General features: G+C 39.2%; 1 protein-coding gene across 2 annotated transcripts in view; it reads right to left on the bottom strand.

The window, feature by feature from the left end:
• The window catches only part of MACROD2 (mono-ADP ribosylhydrolase 2), a 1,910,609-nt gene that overhangs the window by 70,414 nt on the left and 1,818,457 nt on the right, over positions 1-21,738 (bottom strand). For both annotated transcript variants that reach the window (XM_034641514.1, XM_034641515.1), the window contains exon 14: positions 4,645-4,722. In XM_034641514.1, coding sequence (XP_034497405.1) covers positions 4,645-4,722 — 78 coding nt within the window. The remainder of the gene's footprint in view (positions 1-4,644; positions 4,723-21,738) is intronic.

Here is a 21,738-nt window from a genome sequence, read left to right as displayed (position 1 = left end):
GTTCATTTCCCAAATAGACCTATCCTGACTTTATATTTTAATTTTAATTTACTTAGTTAATTAATTTTAAAGATTTTATTTATTTATTTGACAGAGAGACAGTGAGCACAAGCAGGGGGAGCAGCCGGGGCCCAATGTGGGGCTTGATCCCAGGCTCCTGGGATCATGACCTGATTGGAAGGCAGATGCTTAACCGACTGAGCCACACAGGCACCCCCTGACTTTTTATTTTTCAAACCTTTAGTATTTTTAAAAAATTAATTCAACCCAACTGGCTTTTACACTTACTAAATTAACCTAATTACATTTCCTGTCATAACTACTTGCCTGTGTTTCTGTTATTTGATATATTGGGCTTTTTGTTACACTGCTACTTATTTTTTTATTTGCGTTATTGAATATACTCATGTGTGTTATGAAACATACCACGAAGTTGAGAAAGTAAGATCTCTTCCTTTAATTCTATTGTGATTTAATCCTATTTGTGATTATCATTAAATTTTTCAAAGGTATTCTTAGCCCTAACTTATATTGTCAGAATCTATAGCAGAGCAGGATTTCTAGTTTTTGACTGCCTTTATTGAAATCAGCATTTTGTGCAACCCTCCCTGCTCCCCACCATAATCTTGGCTTTGTAAACTCTGACATTGATACTTCCTTCCTTTTCTCTCCCTCCTTTTCTCCCTTTCTTCCTTCCTCTTTTAACGATTCTCTAAAAGTGCAACAAAATATACGAAAGTGCACAAACGATACAGAAAATTCAGTAAAATAACCAAAAGCAAATGGAGAAACTATATATCCTTATAGTTATAGAAACTAGATATCCATCCAGTCCAGAAGCCCAGCTCATGGAGCAATCAGAACCTTCTCCCTGATCACCAAAATTTAATCAGCACCCTAACTCAGAGCAATCACTACCTAGATTTTCTTTATCATTTCCCCAACTCACGCATGTTTTTCTAAATAGTATTGTTATCTTTTCCTGCTTTTCGAACTTGATATAAATGAGACTGTACAATATATATGCTTCTGTACCTTCTTCAATTTAATGTTGGGCTTGTAAGGATCATCCGTGTTTGAGCCTGTAATTTTAGTTTGTAGTTTCCAGTGAGACTTCCGCTTCCTCTTTATATCTATTCCTCTGTATGCACCTTGTCTTTTCCCTCTGATTGTTTTTGAAATTTTTCTGTTTATCACTGGTGTTGAGCAAGTTGATGATGATGTGCTTAGTTATAATTTCATTTATGTTTCCTGTGCTTCAGGGTCAGAGAACTTCTTGGATATTTGGGTTCACAGTTTTCATCAAAGTTTTGAAAATTTTCAATTATTTTTACTTCAAATATTTTTCTGTCTCCCCTTCCCATGCTTTGCCTTCAGAGATTTCAATTTATGTATATGGGACTTGGAATTACCTTTAACATTCTTCCATAGCTCATGGATGATCTTTTCATTGTTTTCAATCATTGACTCTCTCTGTGTTTCAATTTGGATAGTTTCTACTGCCCCATCTTCAAATTCACCAATCTTTTCTTTTGCAGTGACTAATCTGCCATTATTCCCATCAAGTGTAATTTTCATCTCAGACATGCAGTTTTTCATCTCTAGAAATTCAATTTGGGTCATTTTATATCTTTAATGTCTCTAATTAACGTGGACAATCTCTCTTTTATCTCTCAGAAAATATGTAATACAATTATGAGTTTTAACATGGCCTTTCATATTAATTACACTATCTGTACCATTTATGAATTGATTTATGTGAAAGGATTACTCTTCTCTTTTGGTCATACTTTCCTGCTTCTTGTCAAGAATTGGTATCACCAGTATTCATTTAGACTTACTGAATAATTACCATTTACTTTGCTTTTAATTCTTTTCTTTCATCTTTGTCCTTCTACCTGAGATCAATACCCTCCTACTCGAACACCAAAATTCTGTTGGTGAACTTCTGTTTTCTTTTCCTTCTTTGGCCTGAAATATCCTTGATTAACTTTTATTCTTAAAACACACATTTTCCTTGAGTTTAGAATTCGTGGTGGCAGCTATTCTGCTTACTGTCTTATTATTTCCATTGTATCTATTAAAAGTCAGCTATCAGTCTAACTGTTTATGCTTTTTAGAAGTTCTGTTTATCTTTGATTTTCAGTAGTTGTACAATGATGGGCCTACTTGTGGATTTATTTTGCTTGGAGTTCAAAGGGCTTTTGGAACATGTGGCCTGATATCCTTCATCAGTGTAGGACATTTCTCAGCATAATTTCCTGAAATATTGTTTCTGCCCAATTCCCTCTCTCCTTTCTGTCTGGGATTCCAATTACATTTGTGATAGACTTTATCATTTTATCCTCTATCTTTGTTCCCTTTCTTTAGTGTTTGTCATCCTTTTTTTTTTCCTTTTTCTCTACTATTTTTATTTTGGGTATATTCTTCTGACCTAACTTCCAGTGTGCAAATTCTCTTTTATTTGTGCCTAATATGCAGTCAAATCATGAATCTGTTCATTGAATTCTTCATTTCAGTTATGGTGTCTTTCACTTCTAGATTTCTTTCTTTCTTTCTTTCTTTCTTTCTTTCTTTCTTTCTTTCTTTCTTTCTTTTTCCTTCCCTTTTCTTTCTTTCTTTTTTTTAAAAGATTTTATTTATTTATTTGAGAGAGACAGAGCATGAGTTGGGAGGGAGGGGCAGAGGGAAAGGAAGAAGCAGATTTTTAAAGATTTTATTTATGTATTTCAGAGAGAATGAGAGAGAGAGAGAGAGTACAGAAAGAGAGGGAGAAGCAGTCTCCCTAAACAGGGAGCAGGGAACCTGACTCAGGGCTTGATCCCAGGACCCTGGGATCATGACCTGAGCCAAAGGCAGATGCTTAACTGACTAAGCCACCCAGGCACCCCTTTCTTTTCTTTTTCTTTTGTGTTGTTTTGTTTTGAATTTCCAGTTCTCAGCTAAATTTTTCAATCTTGTCTTATCCCACTACAATGGTCAGAAAAATTATTTTATACTTTATAACTCTAGTATTTTCAGCCCAAATGGCCTGTTTCTCTTGACTGTTTTTTATGTTACCTTGTTTTATTTTTTTCTGGTTATTTTTCTGTATGTGTGTGTTGGACATGCTGGCAATTATGTTTAAAAACTTGTTTTTGTAAATGGTTTGAAGCCTACAACACTCTTTTTTAATCTAGTAAATGTTTTACATTTGTTTTTCTCAGGTGCCAGTAGGGACTAGCAATCTGTGTTGATCTTAATTTAATTTGAGGATTGAGATGATTCAAAGCTGGGCAGCAGTCTTTCAGAAAACTGGTCTCCTGCTGGTTCATTCTTTCTGCTAGGATATGTATCTTTAGGGTTTCAACACAAAAACCAGGAGGTTTACCATGGTCCCTTGCCCTTTGCAGCAATGGGACTCCAGATACCTTTCGTAGAATCAACAAATGACTTAAGATAAAAACAACTTCCAGTTCTGAATTCACATCTCTGGATATCTGTTTTCTCCCAGAACCTAGCCTGACAGTTCTTCACTACCTTGGTAGGTCTCTGATGCCTTTAAACAGATTCCATAATTTATTGTTTTTGTTTTTGGTGTAGTTTTTCTACTTATCTTCAAGGAGAGTAATGGTCTGAGTTATTTATACTTTCATTCCTGAAAGCAGAAGTCTCCCCTTTTTCTTTCTCATTTAAAAATAACATATACTATAATTTTCAAAGATAAAAGCAAACATTTAATTAAGATATTCTGATACTAATGTTGAAGCAATTATTTCAACATTTTCATACATTTAATGAGTCTCTTATCACATACTCCTTTCCAAGTGTGCCTTTCTCAGTCTTGACTTTCTCCTTCCCTTCTATATTTATTGTTTTTGCACAGGATTTCTGTTAGTTTATTCAGAAAGGATACTTGGGTGGCATATTTTCCTGAGAAAATATTACTCCTGACTTCATGCATGAGTAATAACTTCACTAAATATAGAAACTGTGTCCTTTAGAGCAATGGAAATGTTACTCCATTTCATCTAGTATTTAAAACTGTGGAAGAAAAAAGGAAGCTAAGGCTAATCTGATTTTGGTGATTTTGTTTGTAACCTGATTTTTATATTCCTATATGCTTTATAAGCCTTTCTTTATCACCGATCTTCAGAAATTCCATGAGGCTTTGTAGGTTTCTGTTCCTATTTGAGTTTTCAGTACCTTTGTCTATAAATATGTGTACTCTTGTGTTTTGGGTGGAGGAATTGGTTCACATTAGGAAAACTATTTTTCTAAAGATTGTTGCATTTCTGTTTGTTCTAGTCTCTCTTCTTGGTATTCCAAGGATATGTAGATTTAGTCACCTAGATCTATGTCTATATGTCACATTTCTCTCATTGTTATCATAGCTTCATTTCTGTAGTTGCAAACTCAATGCCTATAGAGTTTAGGCAGGTAACAAAAATAAATAAAGTCAGCCGGGCACAAAAATAGTGAGTGATGAGGATTGTGGAGAGCAAATTCCCCTTCTAAACTTGTCAGCTACCAATCACTTGATATTCACAGCTAATAAAATATTACCAGATTCCATTTTTTCCCCAGAAAAACTAAAATCTGTTTCTTCAAAATGTAATGGTTCTTAGCAGAAAAAAACAAATAAAAAAGGACCTCACAGCTTACCATTAGGATGATCTTGGTCACACACAGAATGATCTGTCACCTCACTGTCTTTTGTAATGTTGTCGTCCTTTGCAGAATCTGCCACAACAAATAAGCAAAACCTCTAGTCAGCATTTTTAATGGGAAACAAAGCAGCTTCCAGCATTGTCATGATATATATATCTCTGGGGGCATGGAATTCATCATTTTTTTAAAATATCCTTAGAATACTTAAACATTTTCATCAGTAAATAAGCTATTCCTAAAGTATTGCAGAAGAGGTCTTGTACAAAGTTTACAAAGGTAAGGATGATAAAAATTTGTTTGGGTCTTCTTTTTGCAACAGAGAAGAAAATATAAGCAGGCTTTATGCATTAGTGAAAGTCTTTGGGGGAATTGTGCAAAAGGACATGAAAGGAAGGCAAAATAGAGGAGATTAAAGGAATATCAATTTTAATGTTCTTAATGCTTCCATTACTGCAATTGTTCATATATGGGAGCCTTGAGTCCTTGAAAAAGCCAGATGTAGAGCTTTGAAATCCAGCTGTAATTAAGTTCACCTTCCCGAGGAACACTACCAGAAGAACAATAGCAAAGGGGAACGCAAAACTTCTGTCCTGTGCGATTTCATCCTCTCCCTCATATGGCACATTTAAACGCGAAATCAGCATACGTTCATGTTTTTTTGTTATACGATATACTTACAGGAAATAACATGGCCAAGTAGGTTTCAATGACTATGGACTCTTGCAAGACTACACAGGATTCCTTGTTGGATGTTTGAGGCCCCTCTGTAGGCTCTTTAGAAAGCCATTGTAAAGAGCACATGGGTGGATCAGTGGGAAGACAGAGAATGGGCCTTTCTTCCATTCCAAAAGTATTTATTAAGGGCCAACTCTATGGCAGACGCTTCTTGAGGTTGGGGAGTCAAAGGAAATTGACTCTGCCCTCATAGAGGTTCCAATCTATGGGATATTTTTCATGCAGCTAAACGACCGGTAATCTAAAGATATCTAAAAGCCACGAGCTAATCTTGTGTGCATATGGCCATGGAACAAACCGGGGATGGCAGACTAAGACCCCTATTACTTACGAATGGGTTCTCTACTGAGTTCATGTGGCTCCATTGAGTTGTAACTCTGATCGGAACTGAATCAGACAGAGTCTCAAATTATTTTTCCTTTCTTTGTTTCGTTATTCCTTTGCCCTCTCTCCCTCCCCACACTAGGAGATCGTTTTAAACAATGCAGTTGGGAATATTATGAGAATGTTTGTTTCTTGAAGCTGCCACAAGCAACATTTGATGGACAAGTGAGAAACCTGGGTAGTTAACATATGATTCAAATTTAATAACCAGTGAAGCAAGTATACACCCAAAGTGTATGATTTTAATTAACTGCAAATAATTCCCCCAAGGCAAATGTTTAATTATCTGCATAGCTTCTTATTTCTTTCTGAGACTGACAATAAGTTTCAAAGTCCAAATTTGGAAACAAAACTGAGCATAGACACATTTTCCAAACTGTTCTCTCACTCTAGTCAAATTGTTTTAGACCAGTTCCCATTAAAACATGTCTTTTTAATTTTGGCTCTAACATGTGGATTAAAAAAAAATCTTGAATACATTTTTCCACATTAACACTGAAAGTGAACAATGATTTTAAAAAGGTACTCTATGAATCAAGCTAAATTTTAATTTTGAAAATTTTACTTATTTATAGAAAATGGCATCATTTGATATGTAGGCTTGGGCAGTACTTATTTCTCTCAACATTAATGTTTTAAGATTATCCAAGATTTTGCATGTAGTTAAGATGTGTTCGTTTAAACTCAACAATAATTCATTATGCTTTATAATTTACATAAACATTATGTTTCATGCATCAAATATTACATAAGAAATGTCTTTTAAAAAGTGACTTACATTGAGTTTATGGGCTTATAGTCTAATGATTTACATGAGATGGGTGAAAGAATTTGAAAAATTAACCTCTGGACTGTCACCAAAATCTGTCTCTCTAGCAAATGAATTGATCCTTCAGTTTCAATTTCCGTGGAGAGTTGTTTTAACATTGCTAAGGTGCCTTCTGATCTTATGTGCTCTAATCTGTACATAATATGTTTCACTGAATCCAAGACACCATCAATTATTATTTTCACTATTATTTTGTATAGGCAGGGGAAAAAATGCTACCAAATGCACTGTAACACACTATTAATTTAAGAATGTGTCCTAATTTTAGAAATAAAACATATAAAAGACTATATATCCTAGAAATACAATGTTTGAGTATATTCTGTGTGGACACAAATACATGTCTTTATGTGATGGCAAGGATTTCCTATCAACCTGACCCATCACCAAACCCACAAGTTACTTTGTTTTGTATTTGAAATAGTTCCACCTTCACGCACAGCAATAAAACAGGATAAAAAGTGTAAGCTTGTGACAGCATCTACACATGATTACATGGCTATGAGATTGTTTCCACCGAAGTTTCTCTTTTTCAAAGGGCTCTTTGAATTCCTAGGCACATGAACTTTGGCAAGACTGGATATGGTCCTGAATGTTTTAAATCATAGATCTTATTATGTTAGACTTAGTTGCGGGTTTGAAATGACAGTGGAGCTTTTCCAACTAGGAGGAAAAGAAAGTTGCACTGTATATGTACACAAAATCATTATTCATAATAAGAAAGAAAGAAAACATACCAAGTATATAAAGCCACCAAAAGAGCTTATTATTTCTAGGGAAGTTCTATAAACTACTGTAAAAAATGTAGTTGTATATACTCAATTCTTGCAGCACCTTGGATTCATAGTTTATTTAATTCTAAAAATTATCATTTGGTAATGTTCAAAAAATGTGGAGTTATCACCTAATTCTGAGATTCAGTCAATGTTATTTTAATAGCAGAGAACTGGAATTAAATTTATATGTAGATCGTGACTTTCAAAATCTTTAAGGTGAATGTCCTATTGGAAAATTTTTTCAAATGCAATACGAAGTCCAATGTTCCAGCCAAAGCTCTAAAGATAGATTATCTTTTAAGATTAACAAGAATAAAAAGAAATACTTCCCTACATGAAAAAACTTTCCTCATTTAGAAAGTTGAAAAGGTTTAAAAGAACAGTTAAAATTGATTAAAATTTTAAAAAACATAAAACAGAAATTCTAAAAAGCAGGTCATTTTTAATGCAGTCAATTACACATGTCTATACAGAATAGTACATGTAAAGATTGACAATGTGATGATAAGTGATGAAACTACTGCATTTTTAATAAAGATCTAAACTGTAAATGGAAATAGGTGCTATCTCTTTTGAAAATGTCCCCTCACAACAAAAGTTCTTAACCCTTGAATATACTCTAGAGGTATACATCGATATGCAAAACATGTACATAGACTGTCATGTTCACTTTCTTACAAGGAGATAGCTTCCGTCATATTTTCATAGGGACCCATGACCCTGATAAGATTAAAAATAACTGGAGAAACTGATACCTTAATGCCAGTGACACTGCCATTTTACAAAAGGTTTTTAGGATTGTAATCGAGAATCAGCTATAGAATTTGATGCCCACTCCATGAATTCATCCATGACAGCACTTCTTGAATTCTTAAGGTAGATTTGACTTGAGGAAATAACCAAAAACATATACAGATGGGTTTAACAAAAGAAGAGGACAATCCAGCTAGTAAACAACATTCTGCACCAAAATTTGAAATGACCGTAAAGTATAAGATTGAATGGATGTCTTCAAAAACATGTTCAAGTCAAGAGATGTACAAAATCTGTCCAGTAAGAAAGGTAATCCCTGACTACTATTTAGAGTTGCGGTAGGAGGTCATTTTGGTGTAAAAGTTCCAAGGGGTCTGGACAAAATAAATGCTATATACAAACACTTATGCCTGAAATATTTGCTTTGTAGCATGTAAACATTCATACGCGAGCCTCCTGGAATCTCTCTGATTCTTGGAAACTGATTGGACTATACCAAGCAAAACATTTATCCTGGCCTGCTCATTTGAATCGCTGGTTTATTATGTGAAGCAATTAGAATAAAGTAGTTTTTCCTCCATCTGAACAGTGTGTTTATCCACAATAAACTAGCGTCTCCACAGCCGATTATGGTCTCATTGAAGCTTTGCAGTGACTATTCCTCTATAGAGGAAAAATGTATCCTGCAATACATTCCCAGGGTATTCAGATGGCAATGATCTCAACTATGCTCGGTCCCAGTGCAGCTGGACATACAAGGCTGATCTATATTTACCTGAAAAGTAACCAGGTCCATAGGACAAGACATTGCCCTGAGTATTGGGAGGCCAGACTGAGCTATGGTGGGTCATTTGTCTTCATTATGCAATCATTAACCCCCATTAAAAGGGGGCCAATCATTCCCAGAGTTATGGAATGAGGGTACTAACAGTCTCTGAGGCAGGGCTGGGAAAACTACCATCATGTACCACTAAGTTTATTTTTATTAGAAAACACACGCCAGATTCCAAACAGTAACTTGTGTAAACCAGCTAATTCCTACATTGGAGGTGTTATTTTTCTGCAGGTTGTTGTTGAAAATACAAGCAAATAAGATCAATCATGACGGATGGACACTGGCTTGGGGTTGTGATTCTAGATTTACGACGACAAGCTTGGTAACTCTAGGAAAACCCATTCACCTTACATGATCTCAGTTTCTACACCTAGGAACTGGGGGTGTTGAGCCAGCTAATCTCTCTAAGTACCTTTCAAGGCTAATCTGCTGATTTGTTCAAATTATCTCTTTGTTCTGACGACACTTCTCTGTAAACGTTCAGGCTTCCCTCATTATCTGCCTACCTGAATTGGACTCTCTTCACTCTGAGATTTTTACTGTCTATTAATAAAATAAAGGTTAATGGTGGGGGAATAGTGCCGTGTGACATTGGTGCCACACAGGCCATCGTTAACTCTGTGACTCGACGAAGAATCACCACAATGTCTAATAGAACAGCTGGATATGGAGCCAAGCTGGAACATGATGGAAAAAGAAATGATTAATTACCCTTTTCCATCAAGTTAATTTTTCCCCCTTGGCAATGTAAACAAAGGCAAATCTGCTCTTGTTTGCAGGTTGTCTGTGACCTGCTATCCTTGACCTCCGTCCTTCGGATTCCTTTCTGATCTTGCCTCCCTCTCTCTGGCTAAGCCTTGCACAGCAGAATTTCTTGACATCCTTTTTTTTTTTTTTTTTTTTTTTTTTTTTAAATCTGACTGAACCACAGGCATGAAAAGTAGCTATGGTTCTAGGTAGAAACTGACTTGGAATTCTATTAAAATGTTCACCTATAAATCAGGGAGTATTTTATTTATGCTTTTAATTCAATCTGATACCAGAAAGTCTTTGAGAGAACGTTCCCTGCAGGAGAAATGAGGAGGGCTTTCTGGACCCTAACTCTGGGCAGAGCCACAGACTGGCCACTGTTTCTCAGTTATTCTATTTTGTGGAGAAGCTGAGGCAGCAGACATGGTCTATCTCCAGATTCATAACTGCTTCAACTTCTGGGCACAGGCTGTTTTCGGCCCGATGTCTGGGGAGTGTGGCTGGGATGCCAGGGACCCAACACTACTGCGAGCCAGAGGGATTTCCTATATTCCTAATGGACTGAGTCAAAACTCACCCTGTTGGAACAGTCTTTTCTCAAGTCTTTTTTCCCAAGTGATGTAAAAGCACGTGTTTAGAGACTAAGATAAGCATTTGGACCTTTTGTGGGAATTACACACTTTATGTGAACTTCAAAGACCTGGATGATTTCTCCTTAGCACCTATTTGCTCCTTCTATCTAGAAGGATCCACAAACCCATCCAAAAGAAAATGGATGTGCTTACTTTTTTCAGTTATTTTTTTCTTCAATGTTCCACTGTGCTATTGAGCACAGTTCTATAATATGAACGGCTGCAGAGTGGTTCACTTTGCGGATCTATCACAAGCTATTTTAACCATTGTGTCTATTATTGGACGTTCAAATTAATCCAATTTCCTGCCATTCTAAATTACCCTATGTTGTTGTGATATTGGGTGCCCCGATGCTGGATTCACTTCACTCTACTTTCTCTTACCTCTTCCCAGCCCACTCCCACCTCTGAGGTCTCCAGAGTTTAGATCTCTCTATAGCTAAGCCTTACAGTAGATAATGCCCCACCAATACCCCCGGGCTACAACTGAGATTGCAGCAAATGGTTTCAGGAGATGGGCTCCTTTCTGAGACTCTGACTGAGGGCATTTTTCCCTAGGACCCAGCAGCTAATGCCCAACTAGAGACCCCCCAAAGGATTCAGGAGATACAGCCTGTTTCCTCACCTCTTTGGGAGACAATTCTGAATGTGCTCTATACTTCTTAGAGAGATAGAGCCCCAGCTCCCCTCGTCTGAGAATTTTGCTTTTGGAGACTCCAAACCAAGACAGCCAAGTTAGCCACTAGCCTGTCTTCTACTACAGAAGCAAAAATGTGAATGTTTGCCTTATTCTGATTTATAGCCCTCTTGTGTCATGCTGCCTTTAATTAGGGAATGTCGGGGAAAGTGTCTGCCACCTGACTAGGGAAAGTCGGTTGCCATGTTTGGCACCATGCAATCCTAAAAGGTGGGCTACAGATGACTGGTGAGGGATTGGCTCTGGGCAGTTATCTGTGGGTTGGCCAACAGACCTTATGGTGGCCTGATAGGACAGCTCCACCTACCAGGAGAGAATTAATATTAGATTATGCTGAGAGGAATCCATTCGTTTCTTAGGAATCCATTAGTCTTGGAGCTTTTGATGGTAAAACAGATGAAGTTTCAAAGCCTAGAGGGGTTTAAAGACAGAGATTCATTGAAAGAGAAGGGAGGAAACACAAGCTCCCGATGGGGTAGAACAAAGAAGGATAATGAGTCACTTGGTGGCTTTAGAAGAGTAGAAAGAGCCAAAGACAGTAGTAAGTTTTGGATGCTCCTTGAGTGGACAGGTGTTTGAGGCGTTGCCGAGTCTCCAGAGGAAATGCTGGAGCTCCTGTTGCTTCCAGATGACCCAGTTCTTGGGGCTGCTGCAGTGGTTTCCTTCCTCGTTGACTGTCCTCCCAATAGCAGTGACCCCGGTGTGTGTGGCTTCTGCAGAGCTTGTGAGGGCCGGACTTCACCTCCTTTGTAGTTCTTGCAAGTTCATTATCTAATTTTAATGTGTACGGATGCTTCAAACATTTCTAAAGTGCCTTTTACAAACACTACTTTTAGAAGTACGGCATTCTTTTAGATCCATTTTTTATTTTTTTATTTATTTAAAAAATTTTTTTAAAGATTTTATTTATTTATGTGACAGAGAGACAGCCAGCAAGAGAGGGAACACAGCAAGGGAGCAGGAAAGGAAGAAGCAGGCTCCCAGCGAAGGAGCCCGATGTGGGACTCGATCCCGGAACGCCAGGATCACAACCTGAGCCGAAGGCAGACGCTTAACGCTTAAGGACTGCACTACCCAGGCGCCCCCGTAGATCCATTTTTGAAAACGCTCACCTTTTTAGGCATTTCAAATGTACAGCACCCTCATGAACCTTGTACACAGATTGAAAAATACCAAACCAAGAAACTTAGAGAAAGTTAAAGAGGGGAACAGCCTGGTCATGCAGAATAAAACAAGTTCAGTAAATTTCATTTTCTGATATGACCCTGGTGGGGGAAAAATCAGGTGACATCTGGTATTACAGGAAATGGGGTGTATAGAGGCATATGTATGATGAAGGCAATGTTTTGCCTCATAAACTGAGAAAAATGTGTTAAGACAAAATACTGCAAAATGTGATTTTATGAGGATCTTGGGAAGTATACTAAGAATTAACTCAAAGTCTTCTTTTTTATTCCCAGGAAGAAATAATAATAAAATAATTTACTTTAATCCACTATTATTTTACACTAGATTTAACTACGAGTTCTAGAAATCATTTTAATAGATTTAATAGATTTTTCTTTCTTTTTTTTTTTTAAAGATTTTATTTATTTATTTATTTATTTGACAGAGATAGAGACAGCCAGTGAGAGAGGGAACACAAGCAGGGGGAGTGGGAGAGGAAGAAGCAGGCTCACAGCAGAGGAGCCTGATGTGGGGCTCGATCCCATAACGCCGGGATCACGCCCTAAGCCGAAGGCAGACGCTTAACCGCTGTGCCACCCAGGCGCCCCTAATAGATTTTTCTAATGTAATGACCAACTGTATTAGTCTGCTTGGGCTGCCATAACAAAACACCATAGACTGAGAGGCCTAAACAACAGAAATGTGTTTGTTCATGGTTCTGGAGGCTAGATGTCCAAGATCAAGGTGCTGGCTTGATGTCTCAGATGGGGGTGCTCTTCCTGCTTTGCAGCCAGCTGCCTTCTTGCTGTGTCCTCACATGGATCAGTGTGTGTGCAAATGTTAATTCAGAGCCTGAGATCTCTCTTTCTTCCCCTTCTTAACAGGCCACTAATCCCATCATGAGGGTTCCACCCTACTCTAAACACAATTACCTCCCAAAGATCCCATCTCCAAATACCATCGGACTGGGGGCTGGGGCTCCACATAGGACATTTGTGTTTGGGGAGGACAAAGGCATTCCATCCATAGCACTGACATGTGCATGTCTGTGTTTGGATGACTTACTTTTTTTTTTTTTTAAGATTTTATTTTATTTATTTATTTTTTGAAGATTTAATTTATTTATTCAACAGAGATAGAGACAGCCAGCGAGAGAGGGAACACAAGCAGGGGGAGTGGGAGAGGAAGAAGCAGGCTCCCAGCGGAGGAGCCTGATGTGGGGCTCGATCCCATAACGCCGGGATCACGCCCTGAGCCAAAGGCAGACGCTTAACCGCTGTGTCACCCAGGCGCCCCTAAAGATTTTATTTTTTATTTTTTTATTTTTTTAATTTTTTTTTTAAAGATTTTTATTTGTTTATTCGACAGAGATAGAGACAGCCAGCGAGAGAGGGAACACAAGCAGGGGGAGTGGGAGAGGAAGAAGCAGGCTCATAGCAGAGGAGCCTGATGTGGGGCTCGATCCCATAACGCCGGGATCACGCCCTGAGCTGAAGGCAGAAGCTTAACCGCTGTGCCACCCAGGCGCCCCTAAAGATTTTATTTTTAATTAGTCTTCTACACCCAACGTGGAGCTCGAACCTACAACCCCGAGATCAAAAGTCGTATGCCCCACTAAGCCAGTCAGGGGCCCCTAATTTTTGAATGTGAGCTATTCAAGTTGGAATGCCTGCTGCACCTTAGAACAAAGTCTCAACAGGGATGTGGAAATGGAATCTTCCCTAAATGTAAGGTTTCCTTTCCCCATCTCAATTCTCTGGAGTTCATTTTCATTGATCCTTCAACTGTATCAAGGAGTCACTGTTTGGATTGCTTGGATAGGGTCGTGATAAGAGAATCTGGGATGACATCTAAAACAGTAACTGGCATTGGACTCAGCTCATCAGAATGGACATACCCACTGGGGCAGGGTCCTCAAGCCTGCTGGGGGGTCCCAGATGACAGGATGGTAGTGAGAGTTAGTTGCAAAGAGGGGAGTCAGGTCACCCTTTGCCAAATACCAGGGAAATATTTTGGCATTTTAAAGGTATTTGCAGCAGTCACAGAGTGTACTGGCAGACTATCAATTCTGCTTATAGTACAGAACTAGAGTGATAAGTTTCTAAAAAAGATAGTGAGACCAGTTTAATAACCCACAGTCATATTGGTGGGAAAAAATGAGGAGTAGCTTTATTGTTAGAGACTAAAATACCTACAATGTAAGGATTGAATAATCCTCCAACACACATCTGTGGTCACATCTTGTTCTGTGACCTGACACCTGTTACCTGATAAAGCACCACTACAAAGTCAGCGGCCAACTTGAGGTTAGTCCTATGTCTGTCTGGAACACTGCATCACATCCCCTGTCCCTCTGCTATGTCCACACTCTCCTACTCTTCCCTACATCACTGGTGAGGAAAACACATCTGATCGGGGCGACTGAGTCAGTAGCTGAAGCTGATGGCCTGATGGCTGTCTGTGTCATGAGATGTAAGGGGACCCCTGTTCCAAAATAACAGTTCTGTCACTCATTGTTCCCACAGAAGCATGTCATTCTTTTGGGACTTGAAACTTTTTTCTTTGGGGACTTTAAAAAATGCAGATCTTCTTGGAAGGATCCTGCTTGAGGCCAGTTTGCTGTAATGACTTAATAATCAGATGGGCCTGTGTGCGCTGGGGTGGCTCAGTCAGTTAAGCGTCTGACTCTTGTTTTCGGCTCAGGTCATGATCTCAGGGTCATGAGATCGAGGCCCGTGTGGGGCTCTGCCCTCAGCAGGGAGTCTGCTTGAGAGTCTTTCCCTCTGTCCCTCCCCCAAATAAATAAATACATCTCTAAAAAAATAATCAAAAGGGTCTGATGCAGGCAGAGAAAAGGATGACACTGAGCAGAAACCAGCAGTGGGGGAAGGACCTTCATGAAGTGGAGAAGGCAGGAGACCCTCAGGGCGCGCTTATGGATATCCCCTGGCTCAGATGAGTGAAAGCCATTTCTACTACTGAACACTTCCCAAAAAGGGGTGTTCATGATTTTTGATGAAAAAAAAAAACCTCTGGAATTCTCAATTTTTCATCGAAGATAAAGATACACAAAGAAAAGTGCAAATTTCAAGAAGTATACAGTTTGATGGAGTATCACAAATTGAACACCCTTGTACAACCAGCACCAGCTCAAGAAACACAACATACGGGGTGTCCTGGCAGGTCTGCTCATCCCCCCTTTCAGCCACCCCCTCTCCCCTCCAAAAATCACCACTCGGACTTCTGACAGCATTAGCTGTCCCTGTTTTCAGACTTATATAAATGGAATGGTACACAATCCATGCTCTTCTCTGTTTGGTTTCATTTGCCCGACATTACGTGGGTGAAATTTATTCATATGGTTCCTTGGGAAAGTGAATTTTAATTGCGCTATGAGGGCTGGCCAAATCAATAGATCCTGTGGTGAATCTTACTGGAAGAGTGAAAATAATGTTTTCTTTTTTCTCTTCTCAAACATTCAAACATCAAACATTCACTGCTTCCCCATACTTTGCCTTTAACTTATTATTTCCTTACGATCGTGATTCTTTTAAGTATTAGCGTGCCCTGGGATCCCCCGGAGGGATTTTTAACACACAGGCTGCTGGGTCCCTCTCCTAGAGTGTCTGATGGTGTAGGTCTGAGGTGAGACCTGAGAGATTGCATTTCTAGAACATCCCAGGTGATGCTGATTCTGACACTCCAGGGACCACTCTTCAAGAACCACCACTAAAATATATTGAATTTGTTAACCGAAGCCCCATCTGTGTGCACTTCTCTTCTGTATCTAAGTCAACTTGCATTTAGAGTAGGATTTTTAAAATAAGTATCCTCATATGGACTGCCCACAGTCCAGGGAGAGCAAGCACCTTATGCGTGGTGAGGAAGGACACAGCTCCAAGAGGGGCTGAATCTGTGAGATCCATACCAACATGTGAGGCTGTGAGAGCCATTTCAGAGCATCTCCTCGTCCACAGTGGATACACTGGATCTTGCTGCTGCAAACCTGAATCTCCTTGCAGCTGCACATACACCCAGAAAAAACAAAACAAAACAAAACAAAACAAAACAAAACAAAACAAAAAAACCCTGCCCAAGTGTCAAGAAAAGCCCAGGTCATATCACTGCTGCTTATTTCAAATCCTACAGGCAAGAATTCCTAAAGAATCAAGCTTCAAGACTATGTGATAAACCATCACTACAGCATATTTCCTCTCAAGCTAATTCTACATCCTGTCCAACACACGTGGCCAGTGGGTCCTCGCCACGTGGCAAGTCTGAATGACCTGTTTTGTAAGTGCAAACTATGAAGGCTTGGGACCAAAAAAAAAAAAAAAAAAAAAAAGAATGTAAAATATATCATCAATAACTTTTATATCAACTTTATGATGAAACTGTTATATTTTGGGTATAGTTGTTAAATAAAATATATTATTTTTATTTAAAAAGATTTTATTTATCTATTTGAAAGAGACAGTGTGCATGAGTGGGGGAGGGGGGCAGAGGGAGAGGGACAAGCAGACTCCCGCCTGAACAGAGAGCCCATACTGGGGCTCCATCCTAGCACCCTGGGATGGTGACCTGCGCTGAAGGCAGATGGTTAACCAACTGAGCCTCCCAGGTGCCCCAAAAAAATATATTATTAAAACAGTTTTTACCTCTTTCTTTTTCATGCCTTAATGTGGCTATTAGAAAATTTCAAATTATATATGTGGCTCTCATTTGTGGCTCATGTTTATCTCAATGGGACAGCGCTGTTCTAGAGAACTTAGTATTAGCTCGAGTTAGACAAATAATTAAAGACATGTTTATTTGAAGGCTGGAGTTATGAAGATGGAAAACTGCATCTTGCCAAGGGATGGTCCATCAGAAACTAGAAAATCTAATTGGGCTTATAGAGAAGCACCTGTAAATGCTAATACGGAAAGCTGAGAAGAAGGGTCTAATTAGGTATAATCAGAGAGGATGTTCTGAGAAGGAATTAGAGGAAGAAAGAGAATGATAAATTTGTAACCACCACCACACTGAAAAACTATTTACACCCCAACAATATTTAATAGTTGAAATTTTTTGCTTTATACTGATTTGACCCAAACTTCTTAGTCTGGCATTCAGGGTTCTAATTTAGCAACTAATTAATGAGTGGATGGATGGATCCATCATGAAGCCAAGTGGATATATTCATTGTACCTAAGACAGTGTGTCTGATGTCCTACTTCCACCCTTTCATGGATGCTCCTCTCAATGAGAATAGCTTTTTTCTACTTTATCACCTTTGTGCATCTTTCAGATCCCAGCTCAAATGTCATATTATCTACCCTCATTTCACAGATAATCCCAGGCTAGAGATGCTCCTTGACTCCCAGCTCCTATAACAAGTTTCAGTGTAATCCTTCCTTCGTGCTTGTCATGCTTTGTCACATGCTAGCTGTGTGGCCTCAGACCACCTACCTCCCGGCACCACGCTTCTCTTTCCTTGTCTGGACAGTGTGATGATAACTGCATTGATATCACGGATGAGAGTGGAATGAGTGAAAACATGTAAAGTTCTTAGAACAGCATCTGGTGTATGACAAGGGTTAGATAAATATTAGCTGCTACTATTATTGTTCTTGCTGATATTGGCTATGTAACTAACACCTACATGTCTCCTTTTTCTATCTAGATAGTAACTTCCTTAAAGGCAAGAACCATATTTTCTTCTTTCCACTGCAGAAAGTCTTATAAAGTTAAAACCTAATAAATATCTGTTGATGGCCATAAAAACACCCATACATTTTAAACCTTTATTTTTTTTTTTTAAGATTTCATCCATTCATTTGAGAGAGAGAGAGAGAGAGAGAGCAGGGAAAGGAGCAGAGGGAGAGGGACAGCCAGACTCCATGCTGAGCGCAGAGGCTCAATGCCACAACACTGAAACCATGACCTGAGCTGAAATCAAGAGACAGATGCCCAACCAACTGAGCCACCCGGGCACCCCACACCCGTACCTTTTAATTGGCACTTTCTCTAGGCCAGACTGTGTCGAATCAGGGATAAAACAATCAACAACACAGACACTGCCCTTTCCCCCAAATTTAAGTTACAGTGGAGGGAGATGGATGCAGGGCAAGTATGCAAAAGAAAAAGAGGTTTACATAGTTACAGATAGCAGTAGGTGTTATGAAATGATAAGAGGGGGTTGGGATAAAGGTTTAGGGGAGGAGGGTTCCACCTCAAAAGATGACCAGAGAAGGGTACGATGAACATGAGGCACAGTGAGGGGAGAGAAGTTTCCGTGAGATAAGAATGGAGGGACAAGGAGAATTTATCATGGTGCACCTTACAGGTTACAGTTCGCTGTTTGCATTTCACTTTGAGGGAAACCTGCAGGTATTACAGGAATTCAAGACAGAGTGGGCTGTAATCTGTTTATTTTGCTCTGTCTGGTAATGGCAGTAAGCCTTAGGAGCAGTCACCTTTTACTTGACTTCAGAAATGAGATCATATTCAAATACAGTATATTAATATGACCATTAATATTTTACCTATATAGGTTAACTGACTCATAGACGATTCAAATACATACACTTGACCTTAGACTCATTAAAACCAGCTGTCTGTATAACACGACTCTGTGAATTTCAAGACCAAATATAGTAAGATAGCTGCCAATAGGAAAACCAATAAGCAAACTCATGAATCAGAGTTCCGTTTGAGCCTCTATTGCCATACCTGCTCATTTATTAGCATACGTAAAGACCCTGTTGTTCATGACAGGTGTCAGTTTTAAGGGAACCACCTTTAATATGATTCTGGAATAAGGAAGGATATAAAGAATGAATAAAAATTATAGAGTGAGTTGGCTGTAAAATAGCACACAAAAATCCAGACATATTATTATTTAGACCTAGGCATTACTGTCTTTAAAATATAGCAGAGGGGGCGCCTGGGTGACTCAACTGGTTGAGCGTCCAACTCTTGATTTCGGCTCAGGTCATGATCTCAGGATCGTGGGATCAAGCCCCACGTCAGTCTATGTGCTCAGTGGGGAGTCTGCTCGAGGATTCTCTCTCCCCTTTCTCTCCGCCCGTCCCCTTGCTTGTTTGCTCGCATGTTCTCTCACTCTAAAATAAATAAATAAATCTTTTAAAAAAATAAAATACAGCAGACAACCTAAAACATACTATTGTCATTGAAAACAGAAATGTGGAAAAAAAACCCAAGTATTTACCACTTACTTCCCCCCCCCCCGTGGGATTAGCTGGTATCTCATAAAGCCTTAATAGTGTGTGTGTGTGTGTGTTTCTTAATATGGAGCAGACTCATGGCATAAGGAGAAGAAAGAAACCCACAGAAATGAAAGACTTTTACTTTTTTTTTTCCCCAAAAAGTCTCAAGCTGCGGTTTATTCTTTTGTCCTCAATGCTTGTGTGGCTCTGGCCTAGTTACTCATTCTAAGTTTGGGTTGCCTCATCTGTAAAATCAGGGAAATAAAATAAAAATAATAATGATGAAAATGACTACTACTAGTAATAATATCACTCATCTCTAGGAGATACTGGGTACCTGTTCAACGAATCCGTTTCCCTTCTCTTAGTCACATGGGAAGGAGAAGCCTGCAGGATGCAGGAAATTCTGGCCTGCAGCCAGGTGGGGCCAGGTGACTGAGTTCTGGTCAACAGAAAGTAGGCAGAAGTGCTGGGTGCCCCTCTCAGGTACGGCCATAAAAAAACCAGCTCAGCAACCCTTTTTCTCTCCTCCTTGGTTGCTGACTGGATGTCAAGACTCAGGACAACTCCGAGGGCCGCAGGCTGGAACTCACGAGCCTCCATCAGCTTGAGTCCCCATGACAGTGTGGAACTCTGCCTCCCACTGTGGACTTTTTGGGCATGAGAAAACAAATTTCTCCTGTGTCAGTTTGACATTCGTGTTAGAGCAGCTAGTGTGACCTAACTCACCATCCATCTAAAAGAGTCACTGAAAGAATTAAGTGAAATGATGACATTTGGGCATTATATTTTTCTTCCTCTTTCTTTTTTTTTTTTTTAAGATTTTATTTATTTATTTGACAGAGAAAGAGACAGCCAGCGAGAGAGGGAACACAAGCAGGGGGAGTGGGAGAGGAAGAAGCAGGCTCCCAGCGGAGGAGCCTGATGTGGGGCTTGATCCGTAACGCCGGGATCACGCCCTGAGCCAAAGGCAGACGCTTAACGACTGAGCCACCCAGGCTCCCCTGGGAGTTATATTTTTCTGATTGCCGTTATTATTCAAACCCGTCTAGTTAGGATCTACGTACAAAGCTCTTAGGACACACAATTTCTTTATTCGTCTGAAAGGATTTTCAAAATAAAGGAAAAATTAGCAAAGATGACAAGACATGACATGACAGAAAAGATATTTTGAGGGGGAGGGGGAGGAATATAATTATTATTTTTTACATCTCACCTCCAATTTTTTTTTTCATGAAAAACTACCAGAAAACTTGTGAAAACAACAGTCAAATCTAGTTTCCCATGGGGTGATAGCTTATACTCAGGAAGAAAACTTTTATCTTTTATTATTTTTCTCCCAGAAATTATATTATGTGGTTTAATAGGAAGATAAAGTCTTTGCAGTTAGAATTGTACTTAAACAACAACAACAAAAACAGGACATATAGTCACCTTGTGGATCACAAGCAAATTCCTGGTTTCTTTACACTTGATGAAAAAGAGAGATTGTGGAGTCAGAAGTATGGTTCAAAGAGGACACCCACTAGGTTAGAAGAGGAGAAAGGCATTAAAGACAGAAGAATTGATGTTTTGTGGAATAAAGTGGGAGCAGAGTCTGATATGTTCTCTTAGCTGAACCTTGGGAGAAGTGCTAGAGAGGAAATGGGGAGGGGCTCTGACCACGGACAAAGAATGTTGTCAAGAAGAAGAAGGCATGTGTGTGCAAGAGTCTGCTTGAGCAACCCCTGCTTCTGCCGCTGATCCTGGTAAACACTGATGTCAGGTAATAAATAACTGTACATTATGAGAACTTTAGATCCAAGTTCTCTAGACTAGTCTACACCAGGATTTCCGGTTGGAAGGAAGACCCAGCAGAAAACAGGAAGCAGGAAACTATAGGATGAGAAAATACGGTTGCTTCTTTTCCTGAAATTGAAAAGAGGGATTCAGAGAAACCCAGTGCCAGATGCTTAGAGTGATCTCAAGTCCCTGTCTACTCTGAGCAAGAGGTCAACAGAAGTGTATGTCTTCTTACCTCGTTAGGTAGACTTATGGAGGGAATACTTAGAATTGATTCTGCCTCACACTGTGGTTGGCGTAGACAACATTTATGGATAGTTGGCAAACTGAAGGAGTTTAATGGCTTTTGAAAGACTTAGATGAGTCTGCCAGTATCACAGAAACATCCTAAATCATAGATAAAGCAGGGAGAATGTTGTCTTGTACAGATTTATTTGGGTCTCAAACACAGTGTGTGTACGCACGTGTGTGTGTGTGTGTATGTGTGCACATGTATTGTTTTGTGTATGCACATCTGTATGTGAATATTACTGTCCC

Source organism: Ailuropoda melanoleuca, chromosome 13 (assembly GCF_002007445.2).
Source record: "Ailuropoda melanoleuca isolate Jingjing chromosome 13, ASM200744v2, whole genome shotgun sequence".
NCBI lineage: Eukaryota > Metazoa > Chordata > Mammalia > Carnivora > Ursidae > Ailuropoda > Ailuropoda melanoleuca.
This window is presented reverse-complemented; position numbering and strand designations above follow the sequence as displayed.